The 27,638-nt window shown below is 44.0% G+C and overlaps 1 protein-coding gene across 2 annotated transcripts in view; it reads left to right on the forward strand.

Annotated features, from left to right (window-relative positions):
* Positions 1–26,751, forward strand: part of OLFM3 (olfactomedin 3) — a 245,936-nt gene extending 219,185 nt beyond the window's left edge. For both annotated transcript variants that reach the window (XM_056523435.1, XM_056523434.1), the window contains exons 3-6: positions 1,714–1,869; positions 4,186–4,405; positions 16,909–17,015; positions 19,798–26,751. In XM_056523435.1, the coding sequence (XP_056379410.1) occupies positions 1,714–1,869; positions 4,186–4,405; positions 16,909–17,015; positions 19,798–20,475 (1,161 nt within the window). In that variant the 3' untranslated portion in view covers positions 20,476–26,751. The remainder of the gene's footprint in view (positions 1–1,713; positions 1,870–4,185; positions 4,406–16,908; positions 17,016–19,797) is intronic.
* The last annotated feature ends 887 nt before the right edge of the window (positions 26,752–27,638 follow it).

Below are 27,638 nucleotides of genomic sequence, written 5' to 3' on the forward strand. Positions count from 1 at the left end.
AGTCTATTATTAGTACAGATGGGTCTAGCCTTACTGCACCCACACATTTCTGTTAGAACTCCGTTCATTTTTGTGACATGGATTGGAGCTGGTGCAGGCTCAGCAGAGAAAAGGATGTCCTCACGGCGCTCTCCAAGAGGAATAAATCATTTCTAACCGTATCTAAGGACAGGTAAAATAACAATAATGTATTTAGCATAGATAGTGCACGGACAACGCGTTTCGAGGACCGGGACCCCCTCTTCGTCAGGTCCAATGATTGGCAAGCAGGAACAATGATGGGTTTTATACCGTATTTGCCCACGAAAATAAAATTACATTTAAATGAACAGATTTAAAACGTTCTCGTAATACACACATTTCAATGCATGGCAGTGGATCTATACGGTGACAGAAAAGAAAAGCTTTATATGCAAAAAATAACGTATATAACAGAGAATTATATACCCAAATGTAGAACCTGTGATGATCTTTTATTCTCATCTCTGCTCTAAGTGTCTGTTCCATTACGAACATAGGAGTGTGCACATGGAACAGACACTTAGAACAGAGATGAGAATAAAAGATCATCACAGGTTCTACATTTGGGTATATAATTCTCTGTTATATACGTTATTTTTTGCATATAAAGCTTTTCTTTTCTGTCACCGTATAGATCCACTGCCATGCATTGAAATGTGTGTATTACGAGAACGCTTTAAATCTGTTCATTTAAATGTAATTTTATTTTCGCAGGCAAATACGGTATAAAACCCACCATTGTTCCTGCTTACCAATCATTGGACCTGACGAAGAGGGGGTCCCGCTCCTCGAAACGCGTTGTCCGTGCACTATCTATGCTAAATACATTATTGTTATTTTACCTGTCCTTAGATACGGTTAGAAAGTATTTATTTCTCTTGGAGAGAGCCGTGAGCACATCCCTTTCTCTGCTGAGCCTGCACCAGCTCCAATCCTGATCATTTTTACCGCCCGAAGGACGGGTCTGATGTCGGCTGCACTCCAGATCCACTGAGCCACTGGTCGTTGGCTATATACGCAAATTGGTGTTGTGCCCACAGTACAACACATCCAGGTGAGCACACTCCACCACAGTACACCACCTCCCTATCTAAAGGAATAACATCACATGGTTCCACTTTTTATGTTTATTTTTTTGTTTTCCAAAAAACCGCACCATTTTTGTGACATGCAATTTATATTACAACCACTAGGCGGCCACATAGAGATGTATATAGCATACACATCTCCTGACAAAGAATTGCAAGGTCTTGTTTTTGTCATCTGTCTGGTGTGAAATAAACATGAAATTGGGTTGGAGGTGGCTGGTGGAATGGCTAATCTAGACCTCTGGGGGTGGGTGTGCACAGCACATTTGGTTAGTCTGCCACTGTCATGTCACAATGCCACCCAACCACTGTGCCTGTGCAGATGTGAGCAGGGGTGCTCACTGCTGTCCTGCATCGCTCCCATTTCCCAACTTCACTGGGCAACAGTGGCCTACAACCTAGGGAATGTGTCTGGAGGTCCTTTTTTTGTATGGTCATTCTGGCCCAGTGCCCCTCTATACTTTAGTGTTTCCCAACTAGTGTGTCTAGAGCTGTTGCAAAACTACAACTCCCAGCATTGTCATCCTTACTTAGCATGTTAGAAAATGAACCTGTTACTTTTCATTTTAATAATGTAATTTAATATGCTGTCCCAATCGTTCAGGTGCAGAACATGTCACAATCGATAGAAGTGTTGAACTTGCGCACGCAGAGGGATTTCCAGTACGTGCAGAAGATGGAGACTCAGATGAAGGGCCTCAGGTCCAAGTTTCGGCAGATTGAAGAAGACCGTAAAACCCTTCTAACGCGTCACTTTCAGGTAAACGTGCCATAGGGAGCAAGGGTTAACACTATTAATCCTCGCTCACGGGTGACTCATTTGTATCCACGTGTGACTTGCAATGTAATTAATTATTGCGAATAAACTGTACAAAGTAATGAATTAAAGCGTGCGAGTCAATATCACTTGTGACAGATCTGTCATAATTCACGTGGCTTAGACTGTTCTACCTAAAGGGGAAAAAAACGAAAAAACATTCATTTTATTAACCCCTTAATGGTGCAGGGCATATAAATGTATTCCCTGGTCACGGTAGTGGTGAAAATGCTTTATACCTGAGTAATACTTGAGTTATGAGGGGGCAATGCCGCCAATCTTCAGGCTGAGTCTACAGCCTGCCTTAACCTCAGCCAAAAACAGGTCAGAGCAAAGAGATGCCCCCTGGTGATGTTAACAGCTGCAACTTTTATTAATTTATCCCCCATCCACAGGATAAGATAGAAGTGTTTGATCGCGGGGCATCTGACCGCCAGGACCCCCTTATCCCCCCCCCCCCCCCATCTCCTGTATGGGGCCCTGGCTACTTACATGTCCTCGGAGCAAAGCTTTTTCCAACTTTCTGGATGAACGGAAGTGAAGGCCCGCTCATCCAATCATTGCTCGCAGCAATGTCCCGTTGGTGATTGCCTGAGAGGGCAGTCACTTGTTTTCATCCAGGAAGGTGGGGGTGGAGTGTGCTGAGGATGCGTAAGTAGCCAGGGTCCTGTACAGGGACACATCCCCTATCTGTAGATAAGGTATGAGTGTTTAAAAAATTCAGTTCCCTAGACTACCCCTTTAATAAATGCTTGCCCGGGACTGTCATGCAAAGTACAGAGGCACAAGGAGAAGGTATCGTTCCCGAGTATTCATTACTCATTACATTTTAAATGAGGACAAGACCACTATTCAAGGGGTTTGTGCATGCCAAAATATACATGCAATGGACAGCTTATCCAGGAATGCACAAAGGCACTGAAGAAAAGTTGAATCCAGCAGCCAGGAAAAACTTCCATATAACTGAATAGAGAGTTCCGTCACTCCAATGCTTTCAAATCTTTAGTAGTTTATTGATGCATAAAGTTACAATACAAGGAGCGTTGCATCAATAATCTACTAAAGATTTGAAAGCATTGGAGTGCCGTGACTATCTCTTCAATTCTATGGACTTTCCCGTCCTCGAGCAACCTCCCTATATCCTTAGTGTCGACTGCTCCTCATTTGGATTCTACAATAAAAACTTCCATGACTTTTTTAGGTTGCCTTAAAATCCAACAGGTAGCATACACATAATCCAAAGCCTGTGGCCTTTTCACAATTAGTGTAAAACAAAATTACTTGTCACACAACTTCCAATAAAATCAGATTTTGCACTGACAGGACAGATGCAGAACACTCTCTACTGCTTTACTACAATTTTTATATATATGTCTCCTACTCCTCTTTGTGTTGTTCACTGCTCACTGTCCCTCACAGAGATCTTCTCCTAACACCTGCTATCTCTAAAATGGCTGCTGAAGCTAGGAAGTCACACCACTATACTTCCTTCTGATTGGCTAAAAGAGCTGTTTGAAAGGCAATATGGGATTTCCCTAAGGTCATGGGATCCTTCCTCCTTCTCCTTTAAGCCATGTGTCTGATATTGTATAAAAGGGTACGCTACTGGAAAACATTTTCTTTTAAATCAACTGGTGCCAGAAAGTTAAATAGATTTGTAAATTACTTCTATTGAAAAATCTTAATCCTTCCAGTACTTATCAGCTGCTGTATAGCAACTGATGTACTACAGAGGACGTTCTTTTATTTTTAAAATTCCTTTCTGCCTGACCACAAGTGCTCTCTGTTGACATATCTGTTCATGTCAGGAACTGTCCGGAACAAGAGAGGTTTGCTATGGGAATTTTCTCCTCCTTTGGACAGTTCCTAAAATGGACAGAGGTGTCAGCAGAAAGCACTGTGGTCAAGCAAAAAAGAAAATAACTTCCTCTGTAGTATTCAGCAGCTGATAAGTACTGGAAGGGTTATGATTTTTAAATAGAAGTAATTGTCAAATCGGTTTAACTTTCTAGCACCACTTGATTTAAAAAAAAAAAAAGTTTTCCAGAGAAGTACCCCCTGCCAAACCGAACTGCCCAAAGCTGAACTGAACTTCTAGCTATGTTCTGACCGAATGCAGATTCTATGTGTTCTGTTCGCTCATCTCTACTGATAAGTCTACTTTCTATAAACGTTTGACTGTTTTTTCGATCTGCCATTCACTTATTTACCAAAACCTCTCCTGCGATTTCATTACAACATTGAGACTCTTTCTTATAGGATCTGAAAGAAAAAATGGATGAACTGCAGCCACTAATTCCAGTCTTGGAGCAATATAAGACAGATGCTCGGCTGATCACACAGTTCAAAGAAGAGATCCGGAACCTCACCGGCATTCTCACCACCATTCAGCATGAGATTGGAGCGTTTGACTATGAAGACCTGCACCAAAGGGTTCTGGGCCTGGAAATGCGTCTGAGGGAGTGCATGAAAAAACTGAGTAAGGCTGGGCTTTCCATATTTGTTCTTCTTACATAAATATGATATTTTGGTGTTTGCAGTACAGTTTGATAAATGTAAATTATTCCGTTAATGTGATTTTTATAGAGCAATTTTCCTTAAAGCGTACCTGTCAGATCCCACAAAAAAACCTGTTATATGCTACTCAGTATCTCATCCTGATCACGTACATGTAATTTCTGTCTCTTTCACCCATATTTCACTTAAAATAGCATATTACAGCTGCTCAATTTCTTTTCAATTGTCTCAAAGGGAGAGGGCGTAGGACTGCCTGAACTGTGAGAACTCCTCCCCCTCCCTCACTCTGCTGACTCACTGCTCTTGGCGGAACATGGCAGCCCTGCTCTGTAACCCTTTCCTCTCTGATTTTATGCTGTAGACACACACACACACACACACTGATTATTGTAGATTGACTGTACTCTACCACCAAAGACAATATGGTGAGTGTATAACTTACATCTTCCTATGTCATTCATGTGTGTCATCCGTAGGCAGTCCTATAATGCTGGCAGTTGTAGTTTTGGAAAAGTTGGAGGTACAGTGTTTGGATAACTCTTTTTTGCAGCAGTGTTGACTTCAGTTGTGTGCCTACAGCTTTTGCAAAACTACAATTTCCAGCATGTCCAGACATCCATTGACTGTCCAGGCATACTTGGAGTTCTAGATTTGCAACAACTGGGGGCACATGTTTGGTAAAACTCTGTATTATAGCAGTGTTGCTGCATGCTGTGTCAGTGTCAGTGTCCAAGGAGGTATGGGGACCCCTAGTGGTGGGATTTTCAGAGGCAGTTTTCTTTAAGAAAATGTTTTATAGAAGTATATTAGAAAAACTATTGTTTTCCCAAGATGTACAACATATAAAAAGTTTTATATCTGACAGTGCCCATTTAAGGGACCATATTGGTGAAAATAGTGACTTTACCATTCATTGAACAATTAGTATGTTGGAGCACTCTGAACCATGCCCACTAAAGGTTAACTAAGCAGAAAAGTATACAGTGTACACCTCTTCACTAAGTGTACAGGAACAGGGTCTCCTGTATTTTGACAGGAGCCCCTGCTCCTGCACAAACATGAATCAGGTGCAAATACAAAATAAATTCAAATGCTGATATGGGTAAATCCTCACAAAAATCTAATTTCACAAGAGTTGTATCTCTAAATTTTACCCAATTTACAATAATTAAAGAATTATTCATACATACATTCCTTCATTATTATTGTACAGTGTAAACAAGACCAGTGACCACAACAAATAGGACCATGAAAAAATGCTTGTCTGTTATTGATTGCCATCCTTTATGTTGGCATTAAAGGGTTACTCCTTGGCAGCACACACGTGAACAGGTTACGTGCTGCCAACAATAACGTAAAGTGTAATGCACAAATGATTTGTACAAAATCCTCAAGATCACTGGAGCGTAAATATAATAGTAACCGAACGCTGACCGATTTTCTGAATCATTACAGACAGTAAATCCGCCTGTGTAAAAGGACCATTAGACTCTCCTATAGTATTCTACAGGTAAAACAAAGAAACAAAGAGGTAACAATACAGAATTCACTTCTTAAAAACTGGTGCACGAAAACATTGAATGTTCCAATGATTATTAGCACAGCTGTAGATACAATCTAGTACTGCATTAAATGATGGGGTGCGGCTTTAGAATTGAATATGGGGGTGTGGCTTTAACAGTGAATGAGGGTGTGTGGCTTTAACAGTGAATGAGGGGGTGTGGCTTTAGAATTGAATATGGGGGTGTGGCTTTAAAAGTGAATAAGGGGATGTGGCTTTAGAATTGAATGAGGGCGTGGGGCTTTAGCATTTAATGAGTGGGTATGCCTTTAACATTGAATGAGGGGTGTGGCTTTTGCATTGAATATGGGGGAATGCCTTTATCATTGAATTAGGGTGTAGGGCTTAAGCATTTAATGAGTGGGTATGCCTTTAAAGGGGTACTCCTCCCCTAGACATCTTATCCCCTATGCAAAGAATCTCGGCTGTGGCACCTCAGACATCCGGTGCATGGAGCGAACTTCACTCTGCACTGTATGACTGGCAATGCAGGGCGGAGGCTCGTGATGTCACGGTCACGCGCTGCTCATGACGACACGGCCATGCCTCCTCAATGCAAGTCTATTTGGGGGGGGTCATGCCCCTTCCCATAGACTTGCATTGAATGGGCGTGGCAATGACGTCACGAGCAGGGGGGTGAGGTGATTTCACAAGCTTCCGGCACTGCACCCAACGCTCTAAATGAATGCAACCGGGAGATCAGTTTAGACATTTTAACCCCTATCCTTTGGAGAGGGGATAAGATGTCTAGGGGCAGAGTACCCCTTTAACATTAAATGGGGGGTGTGGCTTTAGCATTGAATGAGGACGTGGGGCTTTAGCACTGAATCGGGGGTTGCGGCTTTGACTACCTTTGCTGTTGCCTCAGAACCATGCAGCGGAGGTTGTTTTTCCTGGAAGAAAAATAACATTTAGCATCATAACAACCCTAGAAAACAAACATTTAGTGGCTTTATTCCCAGCAACATGTTCTGTCTCCAACCATCAAGTTATTGAACTCGTTTTACATTAAGCATCGGGAAAAGGTAAAGTAAAAACACGACTGAACAGTTCATTTATTTTATCTGTCGAACAGCGATGATTGCCCTCCTATGAAATCGCATTAAAACTTTGGCACATATGCTAAAGCCTCCGAAGAAAACAGGAACCCCGCTGTAATAAAATAGACATGCCTGCTTAATTTCTGTACACAGCGGGAGATTAAGTGTTTAATGGTTCTCGGAGATTGCTTGAATGACACATATTTTCTAAATATCCGCTGTTATTACTAAAGGTAGGATAAGCACTTTACAGAAGGGCCGGGGGCAGGGGTGTCACTCTACTAGGAACTCCGGTCTGATTAGGTCCAAAATATAGTCATGAAAAGCTGCAATTTAATCATTAAAGTCTTTGGCCGCTGTGCTCTAAAGCCTCCGTGTTCGCAGAGCATTGTGGGGAGTCTCTGTGCTATAAACGAAAGCAGCCGCCAGGATAATCAGTATTATTTTACACAAATTATTCTCTATTACCGGTGGCCTGTGGGGAAAAGGACAAACAATAAGCAATGCCTTGTTTGACTCGCTGCCTGTGGTGATGGTTTTGAAGCAGTCATGTAAGGATAGAGAACTGTGAGGCCCCCGCTCGAGCGGGACATCTTTGTCGATGAGGTATTTTACCGCTAGTGTCAATGCTGGCGAATGCAAATTTCGGAATTCTTATTCACAAAGTGCACCGGTGACTGCATTCGTTTAGTTTTTTTTATCATTGCGGCGTGCTCTGAGCGTAAAATCCAGAGAAAACAAAAACCACCATAAAAATGCCACAGAGCAAAACCATGGAAACAGCATATAAATAACACATGGGGGGGGGGGGAGAGTTATCAAAACCTGTCCAGAGGAAAAGTTGCCCAGTTGCCCATAGCAACCAATCAGATCACTACTTTCATTTTTCACAGCCCTGTTCAAAAATGAAAGGAGTGATCTTATTGGTTGCTATGGGCAACTGGGCAACTTTTCCTCTGGACGGGTTTTGATAAATCTCCCCCCAAATGGTGTTTTCAATAAACAAAAAAAATTAAATAAAAAAGGCATAAAAACTAAGTACTTGACAATGTTCAAAGATGACTTTTATGTAGAATCTATCTCTAGGGGCTATTGGTTCTCATTGAGGAGATCCAGGTGGTGTTAGGAGTCTTACAGGCAATGGTCGCTGAGAGGGAAACATTATGTAAATTATTTCTCCCAAAGAAAGAAGGAAAATTATATTCTGTTTTACCTAAACATGAGCTGTAGCCTAATGGATAACATCTGGTATGTAAGCAAGATGTAGCAGACAGAAGGCAATATGGCTACAGGAACAGACTACACCAGGTTTACTTACTATGGAGATCTGTATAGGAGCTGTAGACATTGTAGGGTGGGGATATTTACAAAGTTGGTTTGTTATTCAGATGAACTGTATTGGACTAAAAAGCAAAGATGGGATCAAAAATCTCTTAAAGGAAAATGGTCATCGTGTTCACCCACATTAAACCCAGTATACTGGCTTAAATTGTGGGTGAACAGGGGTCACTTACTTAAATTTGTCCAGTGGGTCCTGAGAAATGTCCCTCAGAAAATCCTCTGCTGAATTCAGTGAATCGCGTGCAGGGGGCGGGGCTTTGCTGGCTAAATTTACATATTCATTGTCTGTGACTTCTAGTGAAGTGGAGTAACGAAGCCCTGCCCCTTGTAAATGTGGTATGGGGTGTGAGATGCAGGGCAGATGGAATTACCCTAGGGGCAGATGGCATTAACTCCTTGTATTCGTGATGCCAGGGCGTGGTTTATCCTCACTACCACCCGAAGGTATACCGCTGGATCCTGGACTAGGCACGGGGGCAATAATGACTCCGACGCCAAGTTATGGACAACAGTAGCTTTACAGAGTGGCAGATGGTACAGTCTATACGGTTTAGCCAGGCCCATGGAGGTGACCAGTGACTTCAGAGACCTTAAGGGCTTGCAGGGACTTGCAGTGGTTTTGGACAATTTAGTGCAAGCCACGTTGACTGGACAATAGATGACAGTGACTGACTTGACTTGACTGGAAACAGACCAAACTGTAACTTTAGCTTACTTGTAGATTTGTTGCTTGTGGCTGCAGACTTGACTTGAGGCCTCCTATGACTCCAGACACTTTCTTAGGCCTCGTTCACACTACGGAATCTCTGCCTGGCGGCCGCCGCCGGGAGGGCTTCGGCGCTAGGGCCACGGGGCACTGAGCCGTCACCATTGACAGCTCTGCAGTGCTCGCGGAATCTGCGCAAAGAATGAACATGTTCTTTCTTTGCACGGAACAATTTCAGCGGCGGAATTGTCCGCCGCGGAAATTCCGCAGTGTGAACGGGTCTCGCGGAGACCCATTCACACTAATGTTAAGTTCACACCGCCGAATTCCGCTTGCGGAGTTCCGATCGTGGAATTCCGCGAGAATTCCGTAGTGTGAATATAGCCTTAGGCTCCACTGCACCTCAGCAAAGACTCAGGAACTAAGAGAGAAAAGAGACTCCTCCCAGAGCTTTTGTGGGGGAGACTCTGGTGGGGTCCCAATGGTTACCCTTAAGTCACCTGGTCACTGATACCTCCTGGGAAACAATCACATGACAACTCACATGACAACTGGTGATCACATGTCAACCTTTCTTAAAGATACAACATTCTTATATACAGTGGGGCAAAAAAAAATTTTTGTCAGCCACCAATTGTGCAAATTCTCCCACTTAACCCCTTAAGGACTCAGGGTTTTTCAGTTTTGCACTTTTGTTTTTTCCTCCTTACCTTTTAATAATCATAACCCTTTCAATTTTCCACCTAAAAATCCATATCATGGCTTATTTTTTTTGCCTCACCAATTCAACTTTGCAGTGACATTATTCATTTTACCAAAAAATTAACGGCGAAACGGAGAAAAAAATTGTGCGACAAAATCTAAGAAAAAACGCCATTTTGTAACTTTTGGGGGCTTCCGTTTCTACGCAGTGCATATTTAGGTAAAAATGACACCTTATAATTATTCTGTAGGTCCATACGGTTAAAATGATACCCTACTTATATAGGTTTGATTTTGTCGCACTTCGGGAAAAAATCATAAGTACATGCAGGATAATGTATACGTTTAAAAATGTCCTCTTCTGACCCCTATAACTTTTTATTTTTCCACATACAGGGCGGTTTGAGGGATAATTTTTTGCACCGTGATCTGAAGTTTTTGTCGGTACCATTTTTGTTTTGATCAAACTTTTTGATCACTTTTTATTCATTTTTTAATGGTATAAAAAGTGACCAAAAGTACGCTTTTTTGGACTTTGGAATTTTTTTTACGTGTACACCATTGACCGTGCGGTTTAATTAACAATTTATTTTTATAGTTCGGACATTTACGCACGCGACGATACCACATATGTTTATTTTTATTTACACTGTTTTATTTTTTTTATGGGAAAAGGGGGTGATTACTTTTTTTGCAGTGTTATAGCTCCCATAGGGACCTATAACACTGCACACACTGATCTCTCATGCTGATCACTGGCTTGTATTAAAACGCCTGTGATCAGTGTTATCGGTGCTTGACTGCTCCTGCCTGGATCTCAGGCATGGAGCAGTCATTCGTCGATCGGACACCGAGGAGGCAGGTAAGGGCCCTCCCAGTGTCCTGTAAGCTGTTCGGGACGCCGTGATTTCACCGCGGCTGTCCCAAAAAGCCCGACTGAGCAGCCGGGATACTTTCACTTCAGACACGGCGGTCAGCATTGATCGCCGCGTCTAAAGGGTTAATACAGGGCATCACCGTGATCGGTGATGTCCTGTATTAGCCGCGGGTCCCGGCCGTTGATAGCCGCCGGGACCGACCCGATATGACGCGGGGACACCGCATGACCCCGCGGCATATAACGGGAGCCGGCGGAGGACGTAAATATACGTCCTTCGTCGTTAAGGTGTTAAAAAGATGAGAGAGGCCTTTCATTTTCATCATAGGTATACCTCAACTATGAGAGACAGAATGAGAAAAAAAATCCATAAAATCACATTATGGTGGAAAAAAAGTATTTGGTCACCTACAAACAAGCAAGATTTCTGGCTGTCACAGACCTGTAACTTCTTCTTTAAGAGTCTTCTCTGTCCTCCACTCGTTACCTGTGTTAATGGGTCCTGTTTGAACTTGTTATCAGTATAAAAGACATCTGTCCACAACCTCAAACAGTCCCACTCCAAACTCCACTATGGCCAAGAAATGGAAGACCTGCACCAGGCTGGAAAGACTGAATCTGCAATAGGCAAGCAGCTTGGTGTGAGGAAATCAACTGTGGGAGCAATTATTATAAAATGGAAGACATACAAGACCACTGATAATCTCCCTCGATCTGGGGCTCCATGCAAGTTCTCACCCCGTGGTGTCAAAATGATCACAAGAACGGTGGGCAAAAGTCCCAGAACCACATGGGGGGACCTAGTGAATGAACTGCAGAGTGCTTGGACCAAAGTACTAAAGGCTACCATCAGTAACACACTACACCGCCAGGGACTGAAATCATGCAGTGCCAGACGTGTCCCCCTGCTTAATTAAGCCAGTACTGGGCCAGTCTGAAGTTTGCTAGAGAGCATTTGGATGATCCAGAAGAGGAGTGGAAGAATGTCATATGGTCAGATGAAACCAAAGTAGACCTTTTTGGTAAAAAATCAATTTGTCGTGTTTGGAGGAGAAAGAATGCTGAGATGCATCCAAAGAACACCATACCTACTGTGAAGCATGGGGGTGGAAACATCATGCTTTGGGGCTGTTTCTCTGCTAAGGGACCAGGATGACTGTTCCGTATAAAGGAAAGAATGAATGGGGCCATGTATCTTGAGATTTTGAGTGAAAACCTCCTTCCATCAGCAAGGGCATTGAAGATGAAACATGGCTGGGTCTTTCAGCATGACAATGATCCCAAACACCCCCCCCCCCCCCCCCCAGGCAACAAAGAAGTGGCTTTGTAAGAAGCATTTCAAGGTCCTGGAGTGGCCTAGCCAGTCTCCAGATCTCAACCCCAACCTTTGGAGGGAGTTGAAAGTCCGTGTTGCCCAGTGACAGCCCCAAAACATCACTGCTCTAGAGGAGATCTGCATGGAGGAATGGTCCATAATACCAGCAACAGTGTGTGAAAACCTTGTGAAGACTTACAGAAAACGTTTGACCTCTGTCATTGCCAACAAAGGGTATATAACAAAGTATTTAGATTAACTTTTGTTATCGACCAAATACTTATTTCCCACCATCATTTGCAAATAAATTCTTTAAAAATCAGACAATGTGATTTTATGGATTTTCTTTTCATTATGTCTCTCATAGTTGAGGTTATACCTATGATGAAACTTACAGGCCTCTCATCTTTTTGGTGGCTAACTAAATACTTTTTTGCCCCACTGTACATAACATAGGGGATAATATACAATTAGAGTAGAACAGATTGTCACGATGCCGGCTGGCAGGTAGTGGATCCTCTGTGCCAGAGAGGGAAGGCGAGGACCGCGCTAGTGGACCGGTTCTAAGCCACTACAGGTTTTCACCAGAGCCCGCCGCAAAGCGGGATGGTCTTGCTGCGGCGGTAGTGACCAGGTCGTATCCACTAGCAACGGCTCACCTCTCTGGCTGCTGAAGATGCTGAAGATAGGCGCGGTACAAGGGAGTAGGCAGAAGCAAGGTCGGACGTAGCAGAAGGTCGGGGGCAGGCGGCAAGGATCGTAGTCAGGGGCAACGGCAGGAGGTCAGGAACACGGACTAGGAACAGACTAGGGAACGCTTTCACTAGGCACTAAGGCAACAAGATCCGGCAAGGGAGTGCAGGGGAAGTGAGGTGATATAGGGAAGTGCACAGGTGAACACACTGATTGGAACCACTGCGCCAATCAGCGGCGCAGTGGCCCTTTAAATCGCAGAGACCCGGCGCGCGCGCGCCCTAGGGAGCGGGGCCGCGCGCGCCGGGACAGAACAGACGGAGAGCGAGTCAGGTAGGGGAGCCGGGGTGCGCATCGCGAGCGGGCGCTACCCGCATCGCGAATCGCATCCCGGCTGGCAGCGGAATCGCAGCGCCCCGGGTCAGAGGAGGTGACCGGAGCGCTGCCGCGGGGAGAGTGAAGCGAGCGCTCCGGGGAGGAGCGGGGACCCGGAGCGCTCGGCGTAACAGTACCCCCCCCCCTTGGGTCTCCCCCTCTTCTTGGGGCCAAAGAACCTGAGGAAAAAAAAACTCAATTTTTTTCCGTGATGAGGTCCGATGCAAATTAGGAGGGGTTCTGTGTGGAAACGTACGAGACAGTCCAATCTTTTATTGTAAAAACAATAGATGTAGAGGGGTCTGGCGAGACTGGTCACAGGAACGTAGAACCTGTTGATGAGAGAGGCCAAAAAAAATTTTCCTGCAGATCCGGAATCCAAGAAGAGCATAGTAGAGAAGGAGAAGGTAGAGGCAGATATCCGCACAGGCACAGTAAGGCGTGGAGAAGCAGAGTTGACATCAAGAACTGTGTCACCTTTGTGCGGAGTCAGCGTACGTCTTTCCAGGCGGGGAGGACGGATAGGACAATCCTTCAGGAAGTGTTCGGTACCGGCATAGTACAGGCAAAGATTCTCCATGCGGCGTCGTGTCCTCTCTTGAGGTGTCAAGCAAGACCGGTCAACTTGCATAGCCTCCGCGGCGGGAAGCACAGGAACAGATTGCAGAGGACCAGAGGAGAGAGGAGCCGGAGAGAAAAAACGCTTCGTGCGAACAAAGTCCATATCCAGGCGGAGCTCCAGACGCCATCCGGAGGAACGCATGTCAATGCGAGTGGCTAGATGAATGAGTTCATGTAGGTCAGCAGGAGTCTCTCGTGCGGCCAGAACATCTTTAATGTTGCTGGATAGGCCTTTTTTAAAGGTCGCGCAGAGAACCTCACTATTCCAGGACAACTCGTAAGCAAGAGCACGGAACTGAATGGCGTACTCGCCAACGGAAGAAACACCCTGGGCCAGGTTCAGCAGGGCAATCTCGGCTGAAGAAGCTCGGGCAGGTTCCTCAAAGACACTTCGAATTTCCGAGAAGAAGGAGTGTACAGAGGCAGTGACGGGGTCATTGCGGTCCCAGAGCGGTGCGGCCCATGACAGGGCTTTTCCAGACAGAAGGCTGACTACGAAAGCCACCTTAGACCTTTCAGTAGGAAACTGGTCCGACATCATCTCCAAGTGCTGGGAACATTGCGAAAGAAAGCCACGGCAATACTTAGAGTCCCCATTAAATTTGTCCGGCAAGGACAGGCGGAGACTAGGAGTGGCCACTCGCTGCGGAGGAGGTGCAGGAGCTGGCGGAGGAGAAGATTGCTGGAGAAGTTGCGACTGAAGTTGGTGCGAAATGGTGGACATTTCCGACAGCTGACGGGTTAGAAGGGCGATCTGTCGGGCTTGCTGGGCGGCCACCGTGGTGAGGTCAGCGATAACTGACAGAGGAACTTCAGCGGGATCCATGGCCGGATCTACTGTCACGATGCCGGCTGGCAGGTAGTGGATCCTCTGTGCCAGAGAGGGAAGGCGAGGACCGCGCTAGTGGACCGGTTCTAAGCCACTACAGGTTTTCACCAGAGCCCGCCGCAAAGCGGGATGGTCTTGCTGCGGCGGTAGTGACCAGGTCGTATCCACTAGCAACGGCTCACCTCTCTGGCTGCTGAAGATGCTGAAGATAGGCGCGGTACAAGGGAGTAGGCAGAAGCAAGGTCGGACGTAGCAGAAGGTCGGGGGCAGGCGGCAAGGATCGTAGTCAGGGGCAACGGCAGGAGGTCAGGAACACGGACTAGGAACAGACTAGGGAACGCTTTCACTAGGCACTAAGGCAACAAGATCCGGCAAGGGAGTGCAGGGGAAGTGAGGTGATATAGGGAAGTGCACAGGTGAACACACTGATTGGAACCACTGCGCCAATCAGCGGCGCAGTGGCCCTTTAAATCGCAGAGACCCGGCGCGCGCGCGCCCTAGGGAGCGGGGCCGCGCGCGCCGGGACAGAACAGACGGAGAGCGAGTCAGGTAGGGGAGCCGGGGTGCGCATCGCGAGCGGGCGCTACCCGCATCGCGAATCGCATCCCGGCTGGCAGCGGAATCGCAGCGCCCCGGGTCAGAGGAGGTGACCGGAGCGCTGCCGCGGGGAGAGTGAAGCGAGCGCTCCGGGGAGGAGCGGGGACCCGGAGCGCTCGGCGTAACACAGATGCAGGGGGCCCAGGGAACACTGCAGGGAGGCTGCCTGACAGGACAGCAAGGGTATTGGGTAACAACTCCCGTACTGAGCCATCGAATAAAGCTCCACCCTCTGCGTGCCATTCACTGAATTGTATTGGGGGGCATATCTCACGACCTACTGGATGTATTTAAGTAAGTGACCCCTTGTTGGACTCCTGTTCTCCCACACTATAACTGAGTGTATTGGGTTTAGTGTGGGTGAACAGGCTGACAGTTTTCCTTTAAATGGGTTTTCCAGTGAAAAATAACTTTGTCCCTCTCCACAGGGGGAAAGCATATGATTATGGGGGTCTGACCACTGGTGTCCCCTGTGATCTCCAATATGGGAACCTGGAAATCAGAGAGAATGCAAGCTGCAGTCAGTCTTTATTTATAGTGAAAAAATATTTTTTATGGTTTCGCAGTATATTTTGTGGTGAAATGATTGATGTCATTATAAGGTACAAATGGTGGCGTAAAAAATAAGCCCTCGTATTGGTCTGTAGGTGCAAAATTGAAAGTGTTATGATTTTTAGAAGGCAATGAGAAAAAAAAAAAGCAAAAACGAAAAAACCCATCCTTAAGGGGTTAAAAATATTAATCGTTCCAGTAATTATGAGCTGCTGTATGCTCCAGGGGAAGTTGTGTAGTTCTTTTCTTTCTGAACACAGTGCTCTCTACTGACACCTCTGTCCATGTCAGGAACTGTCCAGAGCAGGAGAGGTTTGCTATGGGGATTTAATTCTGCTCTGGACAGTTCCTGACATGGACAGAGGTGTCAGCAGGGAGCACTGTGGTCAGACTGGAACTTCCCCTGTAGCATACAGCAGCTGATCAGTACTGGAAGAATTAAGATTTTTAAATAGAAGTAATTTACAAATCTCTTTAACTTTTTGGCACCAGTTGATTTAAAAAAAAATGTTTTCCACCGGAGTACCCCTTTAAGGAGCGTGAAATTGTGATTTCATCTATATGGGAATTTGCAACTCTTGGAAATAACTGTTTCTCCTTACGGAGAACTATTTGGTTTTGGGAGTCCTACAGGCAATGCTCCCTGGGAAAGTAGGCAGATTGGCTCTCCTTCAGAAGGAGAAGACTGTCTCTCTACCACCACCTATAGGTAGTTACTTTGTAAGTCATATTCACACAAGAGCTTCATAACATGAATGAGCCAAACTAAAAACACCCTACTGTCAAAATATATTTAATTATAAGAATGATGCAGGGTTCCAATTTTATTTTTTTTATTCTAAATTCTGTAAATTGTTCTTAAACCAAACCGATATGTCCTTTTGCAGTCCTAGTTAATAATAAGGATATTAAAAGAGTACTCCACTGCCCGGAACATTTTGTTGCGAACGCTGGATGCGGGCTGCGGGGGTTGTGACATCACAGGCCCGCCCCTCATGACATCACACCACACTCCCTCCCATAGACTTGCATTGAGGGCCATGGTGTGATATCACAAGGGGCGTGGCCTCGATGTCACGACCCCCACAGCCCGCACCCAGCGTTCAGTACAATATTTTCCGAACGCTGGGGCAGTGGAGTGCTCCTTTAAGAACAATATTGCAGCTCAGGGACTTGAAGTTGAGAACATGACTTTCCCAAGAAATTTCAAATCAGTTGCATGTCCTGTTTTCTTAACTATCGTATTTTTCTTCTAGCATGTGGAAAGCTCATGAAGATCACAGGACCGATTACGGTGAAGGCATCTGGGCCACGGTTTGGAGCCTGGATGACAGATCCTGTAGCATCTGAGAAAAACAACCGAGTAAGTACTGGAAGTGTTCATAAACATGGAGAATAATGGAGAACATATTAGATCTCTTATACATCTTGTGGTGCCCATAAACCTTAGGCTTATGTGGGCTGAACCTGTTGACTGGCGAGTTTGGTTGTCTTAACTGTATGACTGCCTCCAGGGGATAGAAGAGTTAGGCGTGTTGGATTTTTTCCGCCCTGACCCTATTGTTCTGGGTGAGATTAGCGGCCGCCAGAGAAGTCTTTGTAGGTACCATTCCCCTCACCATAAAGAAAATGTAATAATTAGGCCGCACGAACGTTCATTTGTATGGGAAGATTAAAAAAACTTCAGACATGTAACAGAGACATGTCGAAAGTTTTGATCATTTGGGGGCTCAGTGCTGAGACTCCCACCAGTCAGGAGACGGAGTGGGGAGAAGCATGTGGTAGCACACTACACTTCCTGGCTCACAGTGATCTCTCTCAGGTGGGCCAATAGACTTATAATGGAGCCACGGGATATAAATTGATGAGAGCTGGGGAGCGCTTACTCCCATTCATTCTCCTGATTGGTGAGGGTCTTAGCACTGAGACTCCGACTAATCAAAACTGTTGACTTGTTAAAACCACAGGGACACTTTAAGGCCCTGTTCACTTAATATGTATGGTCTCCATCACAGGTATAGGGAACACCTTTAAGGGTAGGGTTACACATAAGACACCTATGTCCTATCCTGTGGAGAGGGCATACTTTTTGTTAAACCCCAATAACCCCTTTAAACGTCTGTTGTGCAATGCATTTGGCATAACCTTAGGTTTGAATAGACCAGACAGACTATTGGGAACTATATTTAATCTACTTTACCAATATACATTATATTTGAGGGCAAGAAAAGTGTGATTGCTTCTCTATCTCTCAAATTAAAGATATACCAGTAGAGCAGACTAAACATCACAAATAGTCACAAATAGACTGTGTTTGACCTATTAATGCTATAACTATACCGTGATTTTAACTTTGGAATGCTCTTTAAGGGTAGCGTCATAAGTAAAGGACTTGCCGATGACCGACCCTATAGTGTGCCTCTTGCTGTGCCTGTATTGTCTGCTCATAGCAGCAATCCACCACTACGAGCAGACATACAGGGACCTGCAAATAGCGCACGCATGCACAGTGCACTCAGACATCATGGCTGCTTTCAGCCTAGCTTAAGGAGCAGGGTAGTGGCGAATTGCTGCTACGAGCAGACAACACAGTTACAGCAGGAGGTATATTCTATAGTCAGTCATTGTCGGTACGTGTGACCCTACCCTTAATTATTATGGTATTGGGACATATTCTCCCTGATGAGACCATAAGTGATGTGAATAGGACCTTAGTGTTGTGATAATGATCCCTTACTTATGTACTCCAACACCTGTCTTACATACAAAGTCTGGAATTTCAAATTATGGGGTCACTGAAGTGGATAATAGACAAAAGGCATCTAGACATGTTTAATTTTCAAAAAAAAGTTTATTTACAGAATAAGATTGCCATCCCCTCGTGATCACATGATTGCTGATATGTGTCAATTACTGGGAGTCGGAGACAAGGGGCGGTCCTAACTGTATAAGTCCTGCCTTTCGGAGCACAATGATAGACTATGTCCTGCCTCGAAGAAGTAAATTAGGCAGCAGCACAGGTGGCTGGACAGAATTTGGAAGAAAACAATACATAACTAGTTCTTTGTCATATTCTTTGTCATCTTACTGCATAACCTTTAAAGAGAACCAGTCATCACTTTCAAGTTGTCCAAACCATGAGTCATCAGGGCAATCCCCCATCGTATCTCCTTGCCCCACCAGTCTTTTTTGAGAAATCTCTCGTTGTTTGGATATAGGGTGAAATCTATTGATCAAGGACAGTGAGGCAAGCAGAAGCCACCAGGGACCACCCCAATGGCTCATGGTTAGAGATGAGCGAAACCACAGTAAGACCATCTGAAATGAAACTAACGGATCAATCATTGATTGATTAATGCCACTTTCAAAGTCTTCCAATGGCCCGAAATAGATGGATACAGTCCTGAAAGACCTCAGACTGTCATCCTGGACTTTCCTGGGTAACCAAAGCATTTTGAAAGTGATACAATTGTTTGAAGGCTAATCCGATCGATGGCCAATCTGTTAGTTTTGGCTTCAGGTGGCCTTACTGTTAACTTTTGCTCATTTTTACTTGTGATTCAGGCAGCATGAAAGTGATAACAAATTCCCATTAATCAAGTTTTTTCTGCTCATCTTAAAGGGTTACTCCGCCCCCAGACATCTTATACCCTATTGAAAGGCAACCCGATCTCGGCTGCGGCACCCCTGACATCCGGTACATGGAGCTAACTTTGCTCCATGCTGGATGGCTGGCGATGCAATGCAGGACGGAGGCCATTGACATCATGGTTACACTCCGCTTGTAACGTGACATCCATGCCCCCTCAATGCAAGTCTATGGGAGGGGGCGTGACGGCCATCACGCCCCTTCCCATAGACGTGCATTGAGGGGGCATGGCCTTGACGTCACGAGCGGGGTGCGGCAGCGACGTCATGAGTCTCCATCGCTGCACCCGACTCTTTAAACAAACACTGGGTGCAGCAGGGAGATCGCATGGTTCCCCAGCGGTGGGACCCCCGCGATGAGACATCTTATCCCTTAAGGGATAAGATGTCTAGGGGCGAAGTACCCCTTTAATGTCACTAAAATGTGAAAAACTGGAATAGATAAAAGTATATATTGAGATATCAAGTAATCAAAAATGTATCTGTTTTCTTGACAGGTGTGGTATATGGAAGGATTCACAACAAGCAAAATAGTTCGGGAGTACAAGTCACTGGCAGATTTTATCACAGGGGCTGAATCCAGGACTTACACCTTACCAGTTAAATGGGCTGGCACAAGTCACCTGGTTTACAATGGTTCACTTTTCTTCAACAAGTATCAGAGCAACATTGTCATCAAGTACAGCTTCAACACAGGAAAAATCCTGGCCCAGCGGAGCTTGGACAATGCCGGTTTCAACAATGTCTACCCTTACACCTGGGGTGGCTATTCCGATATAGACTTGATGGCGGATGAGTTTGGCCTGTGGGCTGTTTACGCTACCAACCAGAATGCCGGGAATATTGTTATAAGCCAGCTTCGGCAAGATACACTAGAAGTTGTTAAGAGCTGGAGTACGGGATACCCCAAAAGGAGTGCCGGAGAGTCCTTCATGATTTGTGGCACGTTGTATGTCACCAACAACCATCTCACTGGTGCCAAGGTCTACTACTCATATTCGACCAAGTCCTCTTCATATGAGTACATGGACATCCCCTTCCACAATCAGTACTTTCACATATCAATGCTGGATTACAATGCTCGGGACCGTGCCCTTTATGCCTGGAACAATGGACACCAGGTGCTCTTCAACGTCACGCTTTTTCATATCATTAAGACAGACAGTGATGTGTGAATTACAACTCTACTTGCCTTCCGCACCGGGTTCCTCGCTCATCTTTCAACAATCTGTTGCTCATTTACTGGATTTGCTTACTTTCTTAATGTTTCCTACTGGTCTACGGTGTCTACTTTTTTTTTCTACCCTTTCTTTGTCCGTTTTTTTTCCTTTCTTGTGTGCTTTGTGATTAAATGTTTTTGGCAGCCTACTGTAGTGCCTGGGAGACCTACCATATCCATGACAGTCTGACGTTGAGAGGAAGCATATTTAGAAGTCAAGTCAATAACACTGGTGCGGGGTGGATCAAAAAACAATAGTGATTGTCATCATCTATATTGTAGAAAAAAGTAGAGCAAAATACAGGCAAAAACTACATATAAGCAGATTACTTACCATACGTTTTACAGTTATACTCAAGGTAACCATGTGTCCTTCCTTACCTTTACTTTTGGCTCGACATATTCAAAAATAAGTGGTGTAAAATTACCAGCTTTGGAAAAAACAACATTATTTTGCGATATTCTGTTGGGAGTTGTTTATGCTATATGTGTCTATATGTGGCCACCCAATGGTTGTGATGTGCTTAGCATCCTGTTTTGGGTTTTGATAGAAATTTATGTATTTGCTTTGTGAGAAATTGGATTCCTTAAAGCGGTATCCCAATTCCCACTAATGGCTTCCTGGCCCACTACAGCCTGAGGTGGTTATAAAGCCAAAAACAGTCTAAAGTAGATGAGTTGGGAAATTTGCGTAGGTTCCATGGATGTTAGTTGCACAGACGGTGTAGCCGGTGTCCATTGTTTAAGTTATTCCGGGAGCTTCTTAAAGGGGTGTTCTGCTGAAAACATCTTATTCCCTATCCAAAGGATAGGGGATAAGATGTTAGATTGTGGGGGGTCTCTGTGGACAGATAGAAAAGAAATCCAAAAAGAAAAGAATTACCTCTGTAGTATACAGCTGCTAATATGTACTGGAAGGATTAAGATTTTTTAAAAGAAGTCATCTACAAATCTGTTTAACTTTCTGGCACCAGTTCATTAAAAAAAAAAATGTTTCCCACTGGAGTACCCCTTTAATGCTATAGGTGTCTGTATGTGACCACCCAGTGGTTGTGATGGGTGTTGCGGCTTGCTGAGGATCCTTCTAGCATGTTGTCATCCTCCAGCACTTGGTAGAGGAAAAAAAAAAACCCCAAGAGGAAACCTCTAGGGCAGCATTTCCCAACCAGGGTACCTTAAGTTGTTGCAAAACTACAAATCCTAGCATGCTGGGAATTGTAGTTTTGCAACAGCTGAAAGCACACTGGTTAGGAAACACTGCCCTTAAAGGGGTTCTCCATCATAAGGTGATTTTAGTATGTGCCTGGCAGACAGTAATGGACATGCATAGGAAGTATCTGCACTTGCCTCGGGGCTAAATGGCTATGCTGTGAGATTACCATAACACTGTGGCTAGCTTTTTGTGAACTTGTATTTCCTGTTTGACTTTTTTGACTACAAATCCCACAATTCCATTTTCCTCCCTCCACCACATCAGCCACCCCACCCATTGAAACAAAAGACATGTGGTTTTCAATTTGGGTGCCTACAGCTGTTGCATTAGTTGCAGATTGATCTCACTCCCACCAAGCGATGGCTCCACCCATTGAAGCAGACAGGCTCTCTGTCATCATCTGACTAGTGAGTCAGATCTCGGCCGCAGTGCAAGCTGGTAAAAATCTGAGACAACAGTCATTTTGTATGCTGTTAAAAATAAATAGTGGGGTTAAAATCACAGAAGAATTGTGAGAAAACCGTCACACACAGGTACAGACACTATATTATGAACTACACTAACTTTACAGCCCCTGTAGCAGAGTCAAATAAAAAAAAAAAAATCCTGGAATACCCCTTAAAGGTTTCCTCCATAGAGTTTTTTTTCCTCTCCTATGTGCTGGAGGATGATACTGTAAATAGAGGATTTGACGTTGGCTGTCCAGGCATGTTTGGAGTTGTAGTTTTGTAACAGCCGGAGGCACCCTGGTTGGGAAATGCCAATATAGATACTGGAGTCCTAATCTAAATCAACAGAAATGGGTGGAAGAATCGGTAACCAAATTCTTAAATTTGAATTCTGAATTAGAGGTATATTTTATGATACATTTATATTTGATAGATTTTAATAGATTGAACATCAAGTCTATATAATATATAGTTTTAAATCTTTAAAATCCGGGGATGTTGTAAGTTAGTGTCAATGCCTACAAGACATAAGACTAGTAACAAAATACTAGTCGAGATTTGTCTTTTCCTACCAATAAATCGACGACTTACGTGATCAATCCATTGTACATATGTAATATATATATATATACTGTACATACAGAAATAAACCAAATGGGTGATATAGTGGAGAGTCCGGGGGTGGGGGTGTATACGCACCTGAGCGGTTTCTAATTTTCAAGGTGGGAGTAAGGGCGTGTCACCGACTAAATTGATGGCTTAATTGCCCTCTTGTAAGAAACTAATTATCGCCATTAGGAAGATGGAGGGGTTAATGCGTGGAGTCGCCCCCTTCCTCCTTTATCATATTGCTGAATAGCGGGCTGGCAGGTCTAATTATGTGTAATTATTAAACCCTGGAGCGGCAGTCACTAATAAGTCATGACGGTGGACAATTATTTGGTCTATTAATCACGCAGACTCTATTAATGAATGGAGCCTAGGAGCAAGGAACCTGCTCCTGATATCCATTTGCTGACTAAAATAGAGATATCATTTACAATAAAAAAAATAATAAAATATTCAGTTTTTTAAAGGGAATGTATCACTTCATTTCCTTTTTACAACCTAAAACCAGATACGGATACATATTGGCCCAGATTTAATTATATTGTCTGGTTCCCAAAATCACACTACGTTAGGGTTTTAATTTCCTGCTAAATTTGATTATTTTCTGCTTCCCACGCATTTGGCTGTTTTTTCACAGGTGACTCGAATTTAAATGTATGTGCCCCTTAAACAAGAGGATGTTTCGGATACGCTGAGGTTCTTAGTCATGACTAAGGGCCCAAGCGGACCCGAAACCAGTTTGCCATTCTTTGTTTTAGTTGCTGTGATATAACCGAATATACGCAATGCAAATTATATTCTCGAATATCGCTTATTCGCGAATTCGCGAATATTCGTGAATATAGCACTATATATTCGCAATTACGAATATTCGTGTTTTATTTTTTCACAGTACACATCACAGTGATCATCCCTCTCTGCTTTCAGCTTGTGTGGTGTAAAGAAGGCTCTAATGTTATTGTGTGAGACTGGCGTGCGAATTTTCGCATATGCAAAAATTTGCATATGCAAATTTCCGTATATGCAAATTTTCACATATGCAAATTTTTGTATATGCTAATTTTCGCACATGTAACTTTGCGCATATGCAAATGTTTTTATATGATAATTTTCGCACATGTAAATTTTCGCACATGCAAATTTTTGCGTATGCGAGTATTCGCATGTGCGAAAATACGCAAATGTTCCGAATATGCGAATTTAGCGAAAATATGACGAATATAGTATGGATCGACCGATTATCGGTTTGGCCGATATTATCGGCCGATATTCACGATTTTGGACGTTATCGGTATCGGCAATTACCTTGCCGATAATCCGATAATGTCCCACACCGCCCCCACCACCGCCGCTGCCCCATTGCCTCCCCAATCCCCGGTTTTATAATTACCTGTTCCCGGGGTCTGGGGCCCACGCTATTTCTTGCTCCTGCTGCGTCCTGCGTTACGCTGTGCGCTACGCAGCGCAATGACGAGTGACGTCTTCAGTGCGCACAGTGACAGCGCAGGACGGGAGCCAGAAGTAGTGCGGGCCCCGGACCCCGGGAACAGGTAATTATAAAACCGGGGATGGGGGAGGCAATGGGGCAGCGGCGTGCGGTGCGGTTGGGGTCAGCGGCGGTGGTTGGGAGGACCCCCGGACAGGCAGGGGGAGAGAAGCGGGTGGCGGCGGCGGTCTCTGGCCCAGCATAAGCCGCTGCAGTTCATTGATTTAAAGCGCCCGCTTTAAATCAATGATCTGCAGCGGCTTCTTCGGGGCCGGGGGGTGTGGAGAAATAGCCGATAACTTATACCGGAATATCGGTATAAGTTATCGTCAATCGGCCTGAAAGGCCACAGATTATCGGTATCGGCCCTAAAAGATCGACATCGGTCGATCCCTACTCCAAAGGTCCAGCAGAAGACAACCCTTGTGGTGCCAACCTATTGCCACTAGTGTCTATTTCTTATGAGGTTCTTTACAGATAGGCAGTTAGATCCAATCAATGATATATCCTATAAGGACAATAATAATAACAAAGATGCAATTAAATTAGATCAATGCAGGTTTAGTAGTGACGAAGCTTGGCTCCTCAGAATTCTAATGATCCCAATGCCGATTGTGTGTAGGATGTAACAAACAAAAGAAAGCACCTTAGCAGAATAGTTTTGCCGAAAGGTTTTATTTTAAACAGTAAGCGCGACTGGACAATAACTATGTATCCTTCTAAAATGACCACTGTTGTGAAGCATAATAGACTGTTTCTTACAGCGCTTACCTAAAATTACATGAATACTGAAGAAAACATATATCCAACCTCTCACAAAGTAACATTTTAAACTCATTTTGTTCCCAAATGTGATTTTCTATGGAGCCATTATTCACAATTTATGTCCCAATTACATGTTTCAATTTTTTTTAAATCAACTGGTGCCAGAAAGTTAAACAGATTTGTAAATTACTTCTATTTAAAAATCTTAACCTTTCCAGTACTTATCAGCTGCTGTATGCTCCACAGGAAGTTCCACAGGAAGTTCTGCCTGACCACAGTGCTCTCTGCTGACACCTCTGTCCATGTCAGGAACTGTCCAGAGCAGCAGAGATTTGCTATGGGGATTTGCTTCTAGTCTGGACAGTTCCTGACATGGACAGAGGTGTCAGCAGGGAGCACTGTGGTCAGGCTGGAAAGAACTACACAACTTCCTCTGCAGCATACAGAAGCTGATAAGTACAGGAAGGATTAAGATTTTTAAATAAAAGTAATATTACAAATCTGTTTTCATTCCTGGCACTGGTTGGTTTAAAAAAATAATATTTTTTCCACCGGAGTACCCCTTTAAAGCATTTTACTTCAATCTGACCCCTCCTGTATCCACTAAACACCAACATTTTATATGCCAGTCTTAAGGGAAAGACTGCGACAAATGGACTTCAAAGGTGCGGTGGGTCTTTGAAAGGTTTATTAAAATGCAACGCGTTTCACCGCACATGGGCGGCTTCATCAGGCATACTGATGAAGCCGCCCATGTGCGGTGAAACGCGTTGCATTTTAATAAATCTTTTATACTCACCTGATGTACCTGTTCCGAGTCAGCGCCGCAAAAGACCCACTGCACCTTTGAAGTCCATTTGTCGCTATCCACTTGGTTGGGAGGCTGCAGACCGGGCTTTAACAATCCTTACATGCTGTCCATTGTGTGTGAGCTCACACAACCACCTGGGATAAGAGGCTTTAAAAAGACTCCTTCTACCAACACCTACCCAGTCGGTTTTACGCTATGGAGCGCTCGCTTTTATATTTTTAAGCGGAAAAACTGTCCGGGCATGCTGGGAGGTGCAGTTTGGCAACAGTTGGAGGCTCCGTGGTTGGGAAACACTGGTTTATCCTAAGGATAGGCCATCAATAAAAACGATTCTATAGAACGCCTTTGAATATTGTTTTCTGTATAAAGACTTTCTTGCGACATTTGTAAATGAACTAAACCATTGTCTCACCGATTTCTATTGACGTAGTATCTTGGAATTGATATTATATTATAGAATCAAAACTGTTCGTGCACTCACGGCTCTGTTTCCATGTCACCCATACATTTGTGCCGCTGTTTTACCGGTTAGGTTGTCGTTGGCCTTCATGTTGCTTCATTCTTTTCTATTCTCCCTGAAAATAAAGAAGCTGAAAGTATTTTGTAAAAATAAAAAATTTAACTATGTGTACATTTGCCTTAACCCTATACCTGGGCCCGATGCTTCTGTTCTTGGTGCACATTTTTAATTCTTGCGAGCATATTTTGGGCCTGTGTACGTCGTAATTGTAATCTACATTGTGCGATTGTATCTCTTCACTTCTGTGAAAATCAGCAGCGCTTTTTTTTATTTTATAAAATCAGTATTATTGACAGTTCTCTGTATTTGCACGTACAATTTTATTCATATCAGTATGGATATTTCTAAAATCATGGTTTACTAAATGAAAAAAACAAGGGATCTGCCCATTATTTAACTCTATTTCAGATGGAAAGTTAATCATGAGCCTCTGGTAGTGAATGGTTAACAGTACGTTCTAAGGGGGATGGGACCTTAAAGGGGTACTCCAGTGTAAAACTTTTTTTTTTTTAACTCAACTGATGCCAGAAAGATAAACAGATTTGTAAATTAATTCTATTAAAAAATCTTAATCCTTCCAGTACTTATTAGCGGCTGTATACTACAGAGGAAAATCTTTTTTCTTTTGGGATTTCCTTTATGTCTGACCACAGTGCTCTCTGCTGACAACTCTGTCTATATTAGGAACTGTCCAGAGCAGCATATGTTTGCTATGGGGATTTTGTCCTGCTCTGGGCAGTTCCTGACATGGACAGAGGTGTCAGCAGAGAGCACTGTGATCGTGACAGAAAATAAATAAAAAAAGAAAATAATTTCCTCTGTAGTATACAGCCACTTTAAAGTACTGGAAGGATTAAGATTTTTTTAATAGAAGTAATTTACAAATCTGTTTAACTTTCTGGTATCAGTTGATTAAAAAAAATATATATATCCACCGGGGTACCATTTTAATATGAAATCATTGGGGGGAGTCCACCTTACATGAGGCTGCATCCTTTTTTGCTTAACATGCCCAGCTCTGTAAATTTGGTAGCGACTTAAAGGGGTACTCCGGTGAAAACCTTTTTTCTTTTAAATCAACTGGTGGCAGAAAGTTAAACATATTTGTAAATTACTTCTATTAAAAAATCTTAATCCTTCCAGTACTTATTAGCTGCTGAATGCTACAGAGGAATTCCTTTCTTTTTGGAACACTGATGACATCACGAGCACAGTGCTCTCTGCTGACATCTCTGTCCATTTTAGCAACGATGCATAGCAGATGTA

Source organism: Hyla sarda, chromosome 6, assembly GCF_029499605.1.
Source record: "Hyla sarda isolate aHylSar1 chromosome 6, aHylSar1.hap1, whole genome shotgun sequence".
Taxonomy (NCBI): Eukaryota; Metazoa; Chordata; class Amphibia; order Anura; family Hylidae; genus Hyla; species Hyla sarda.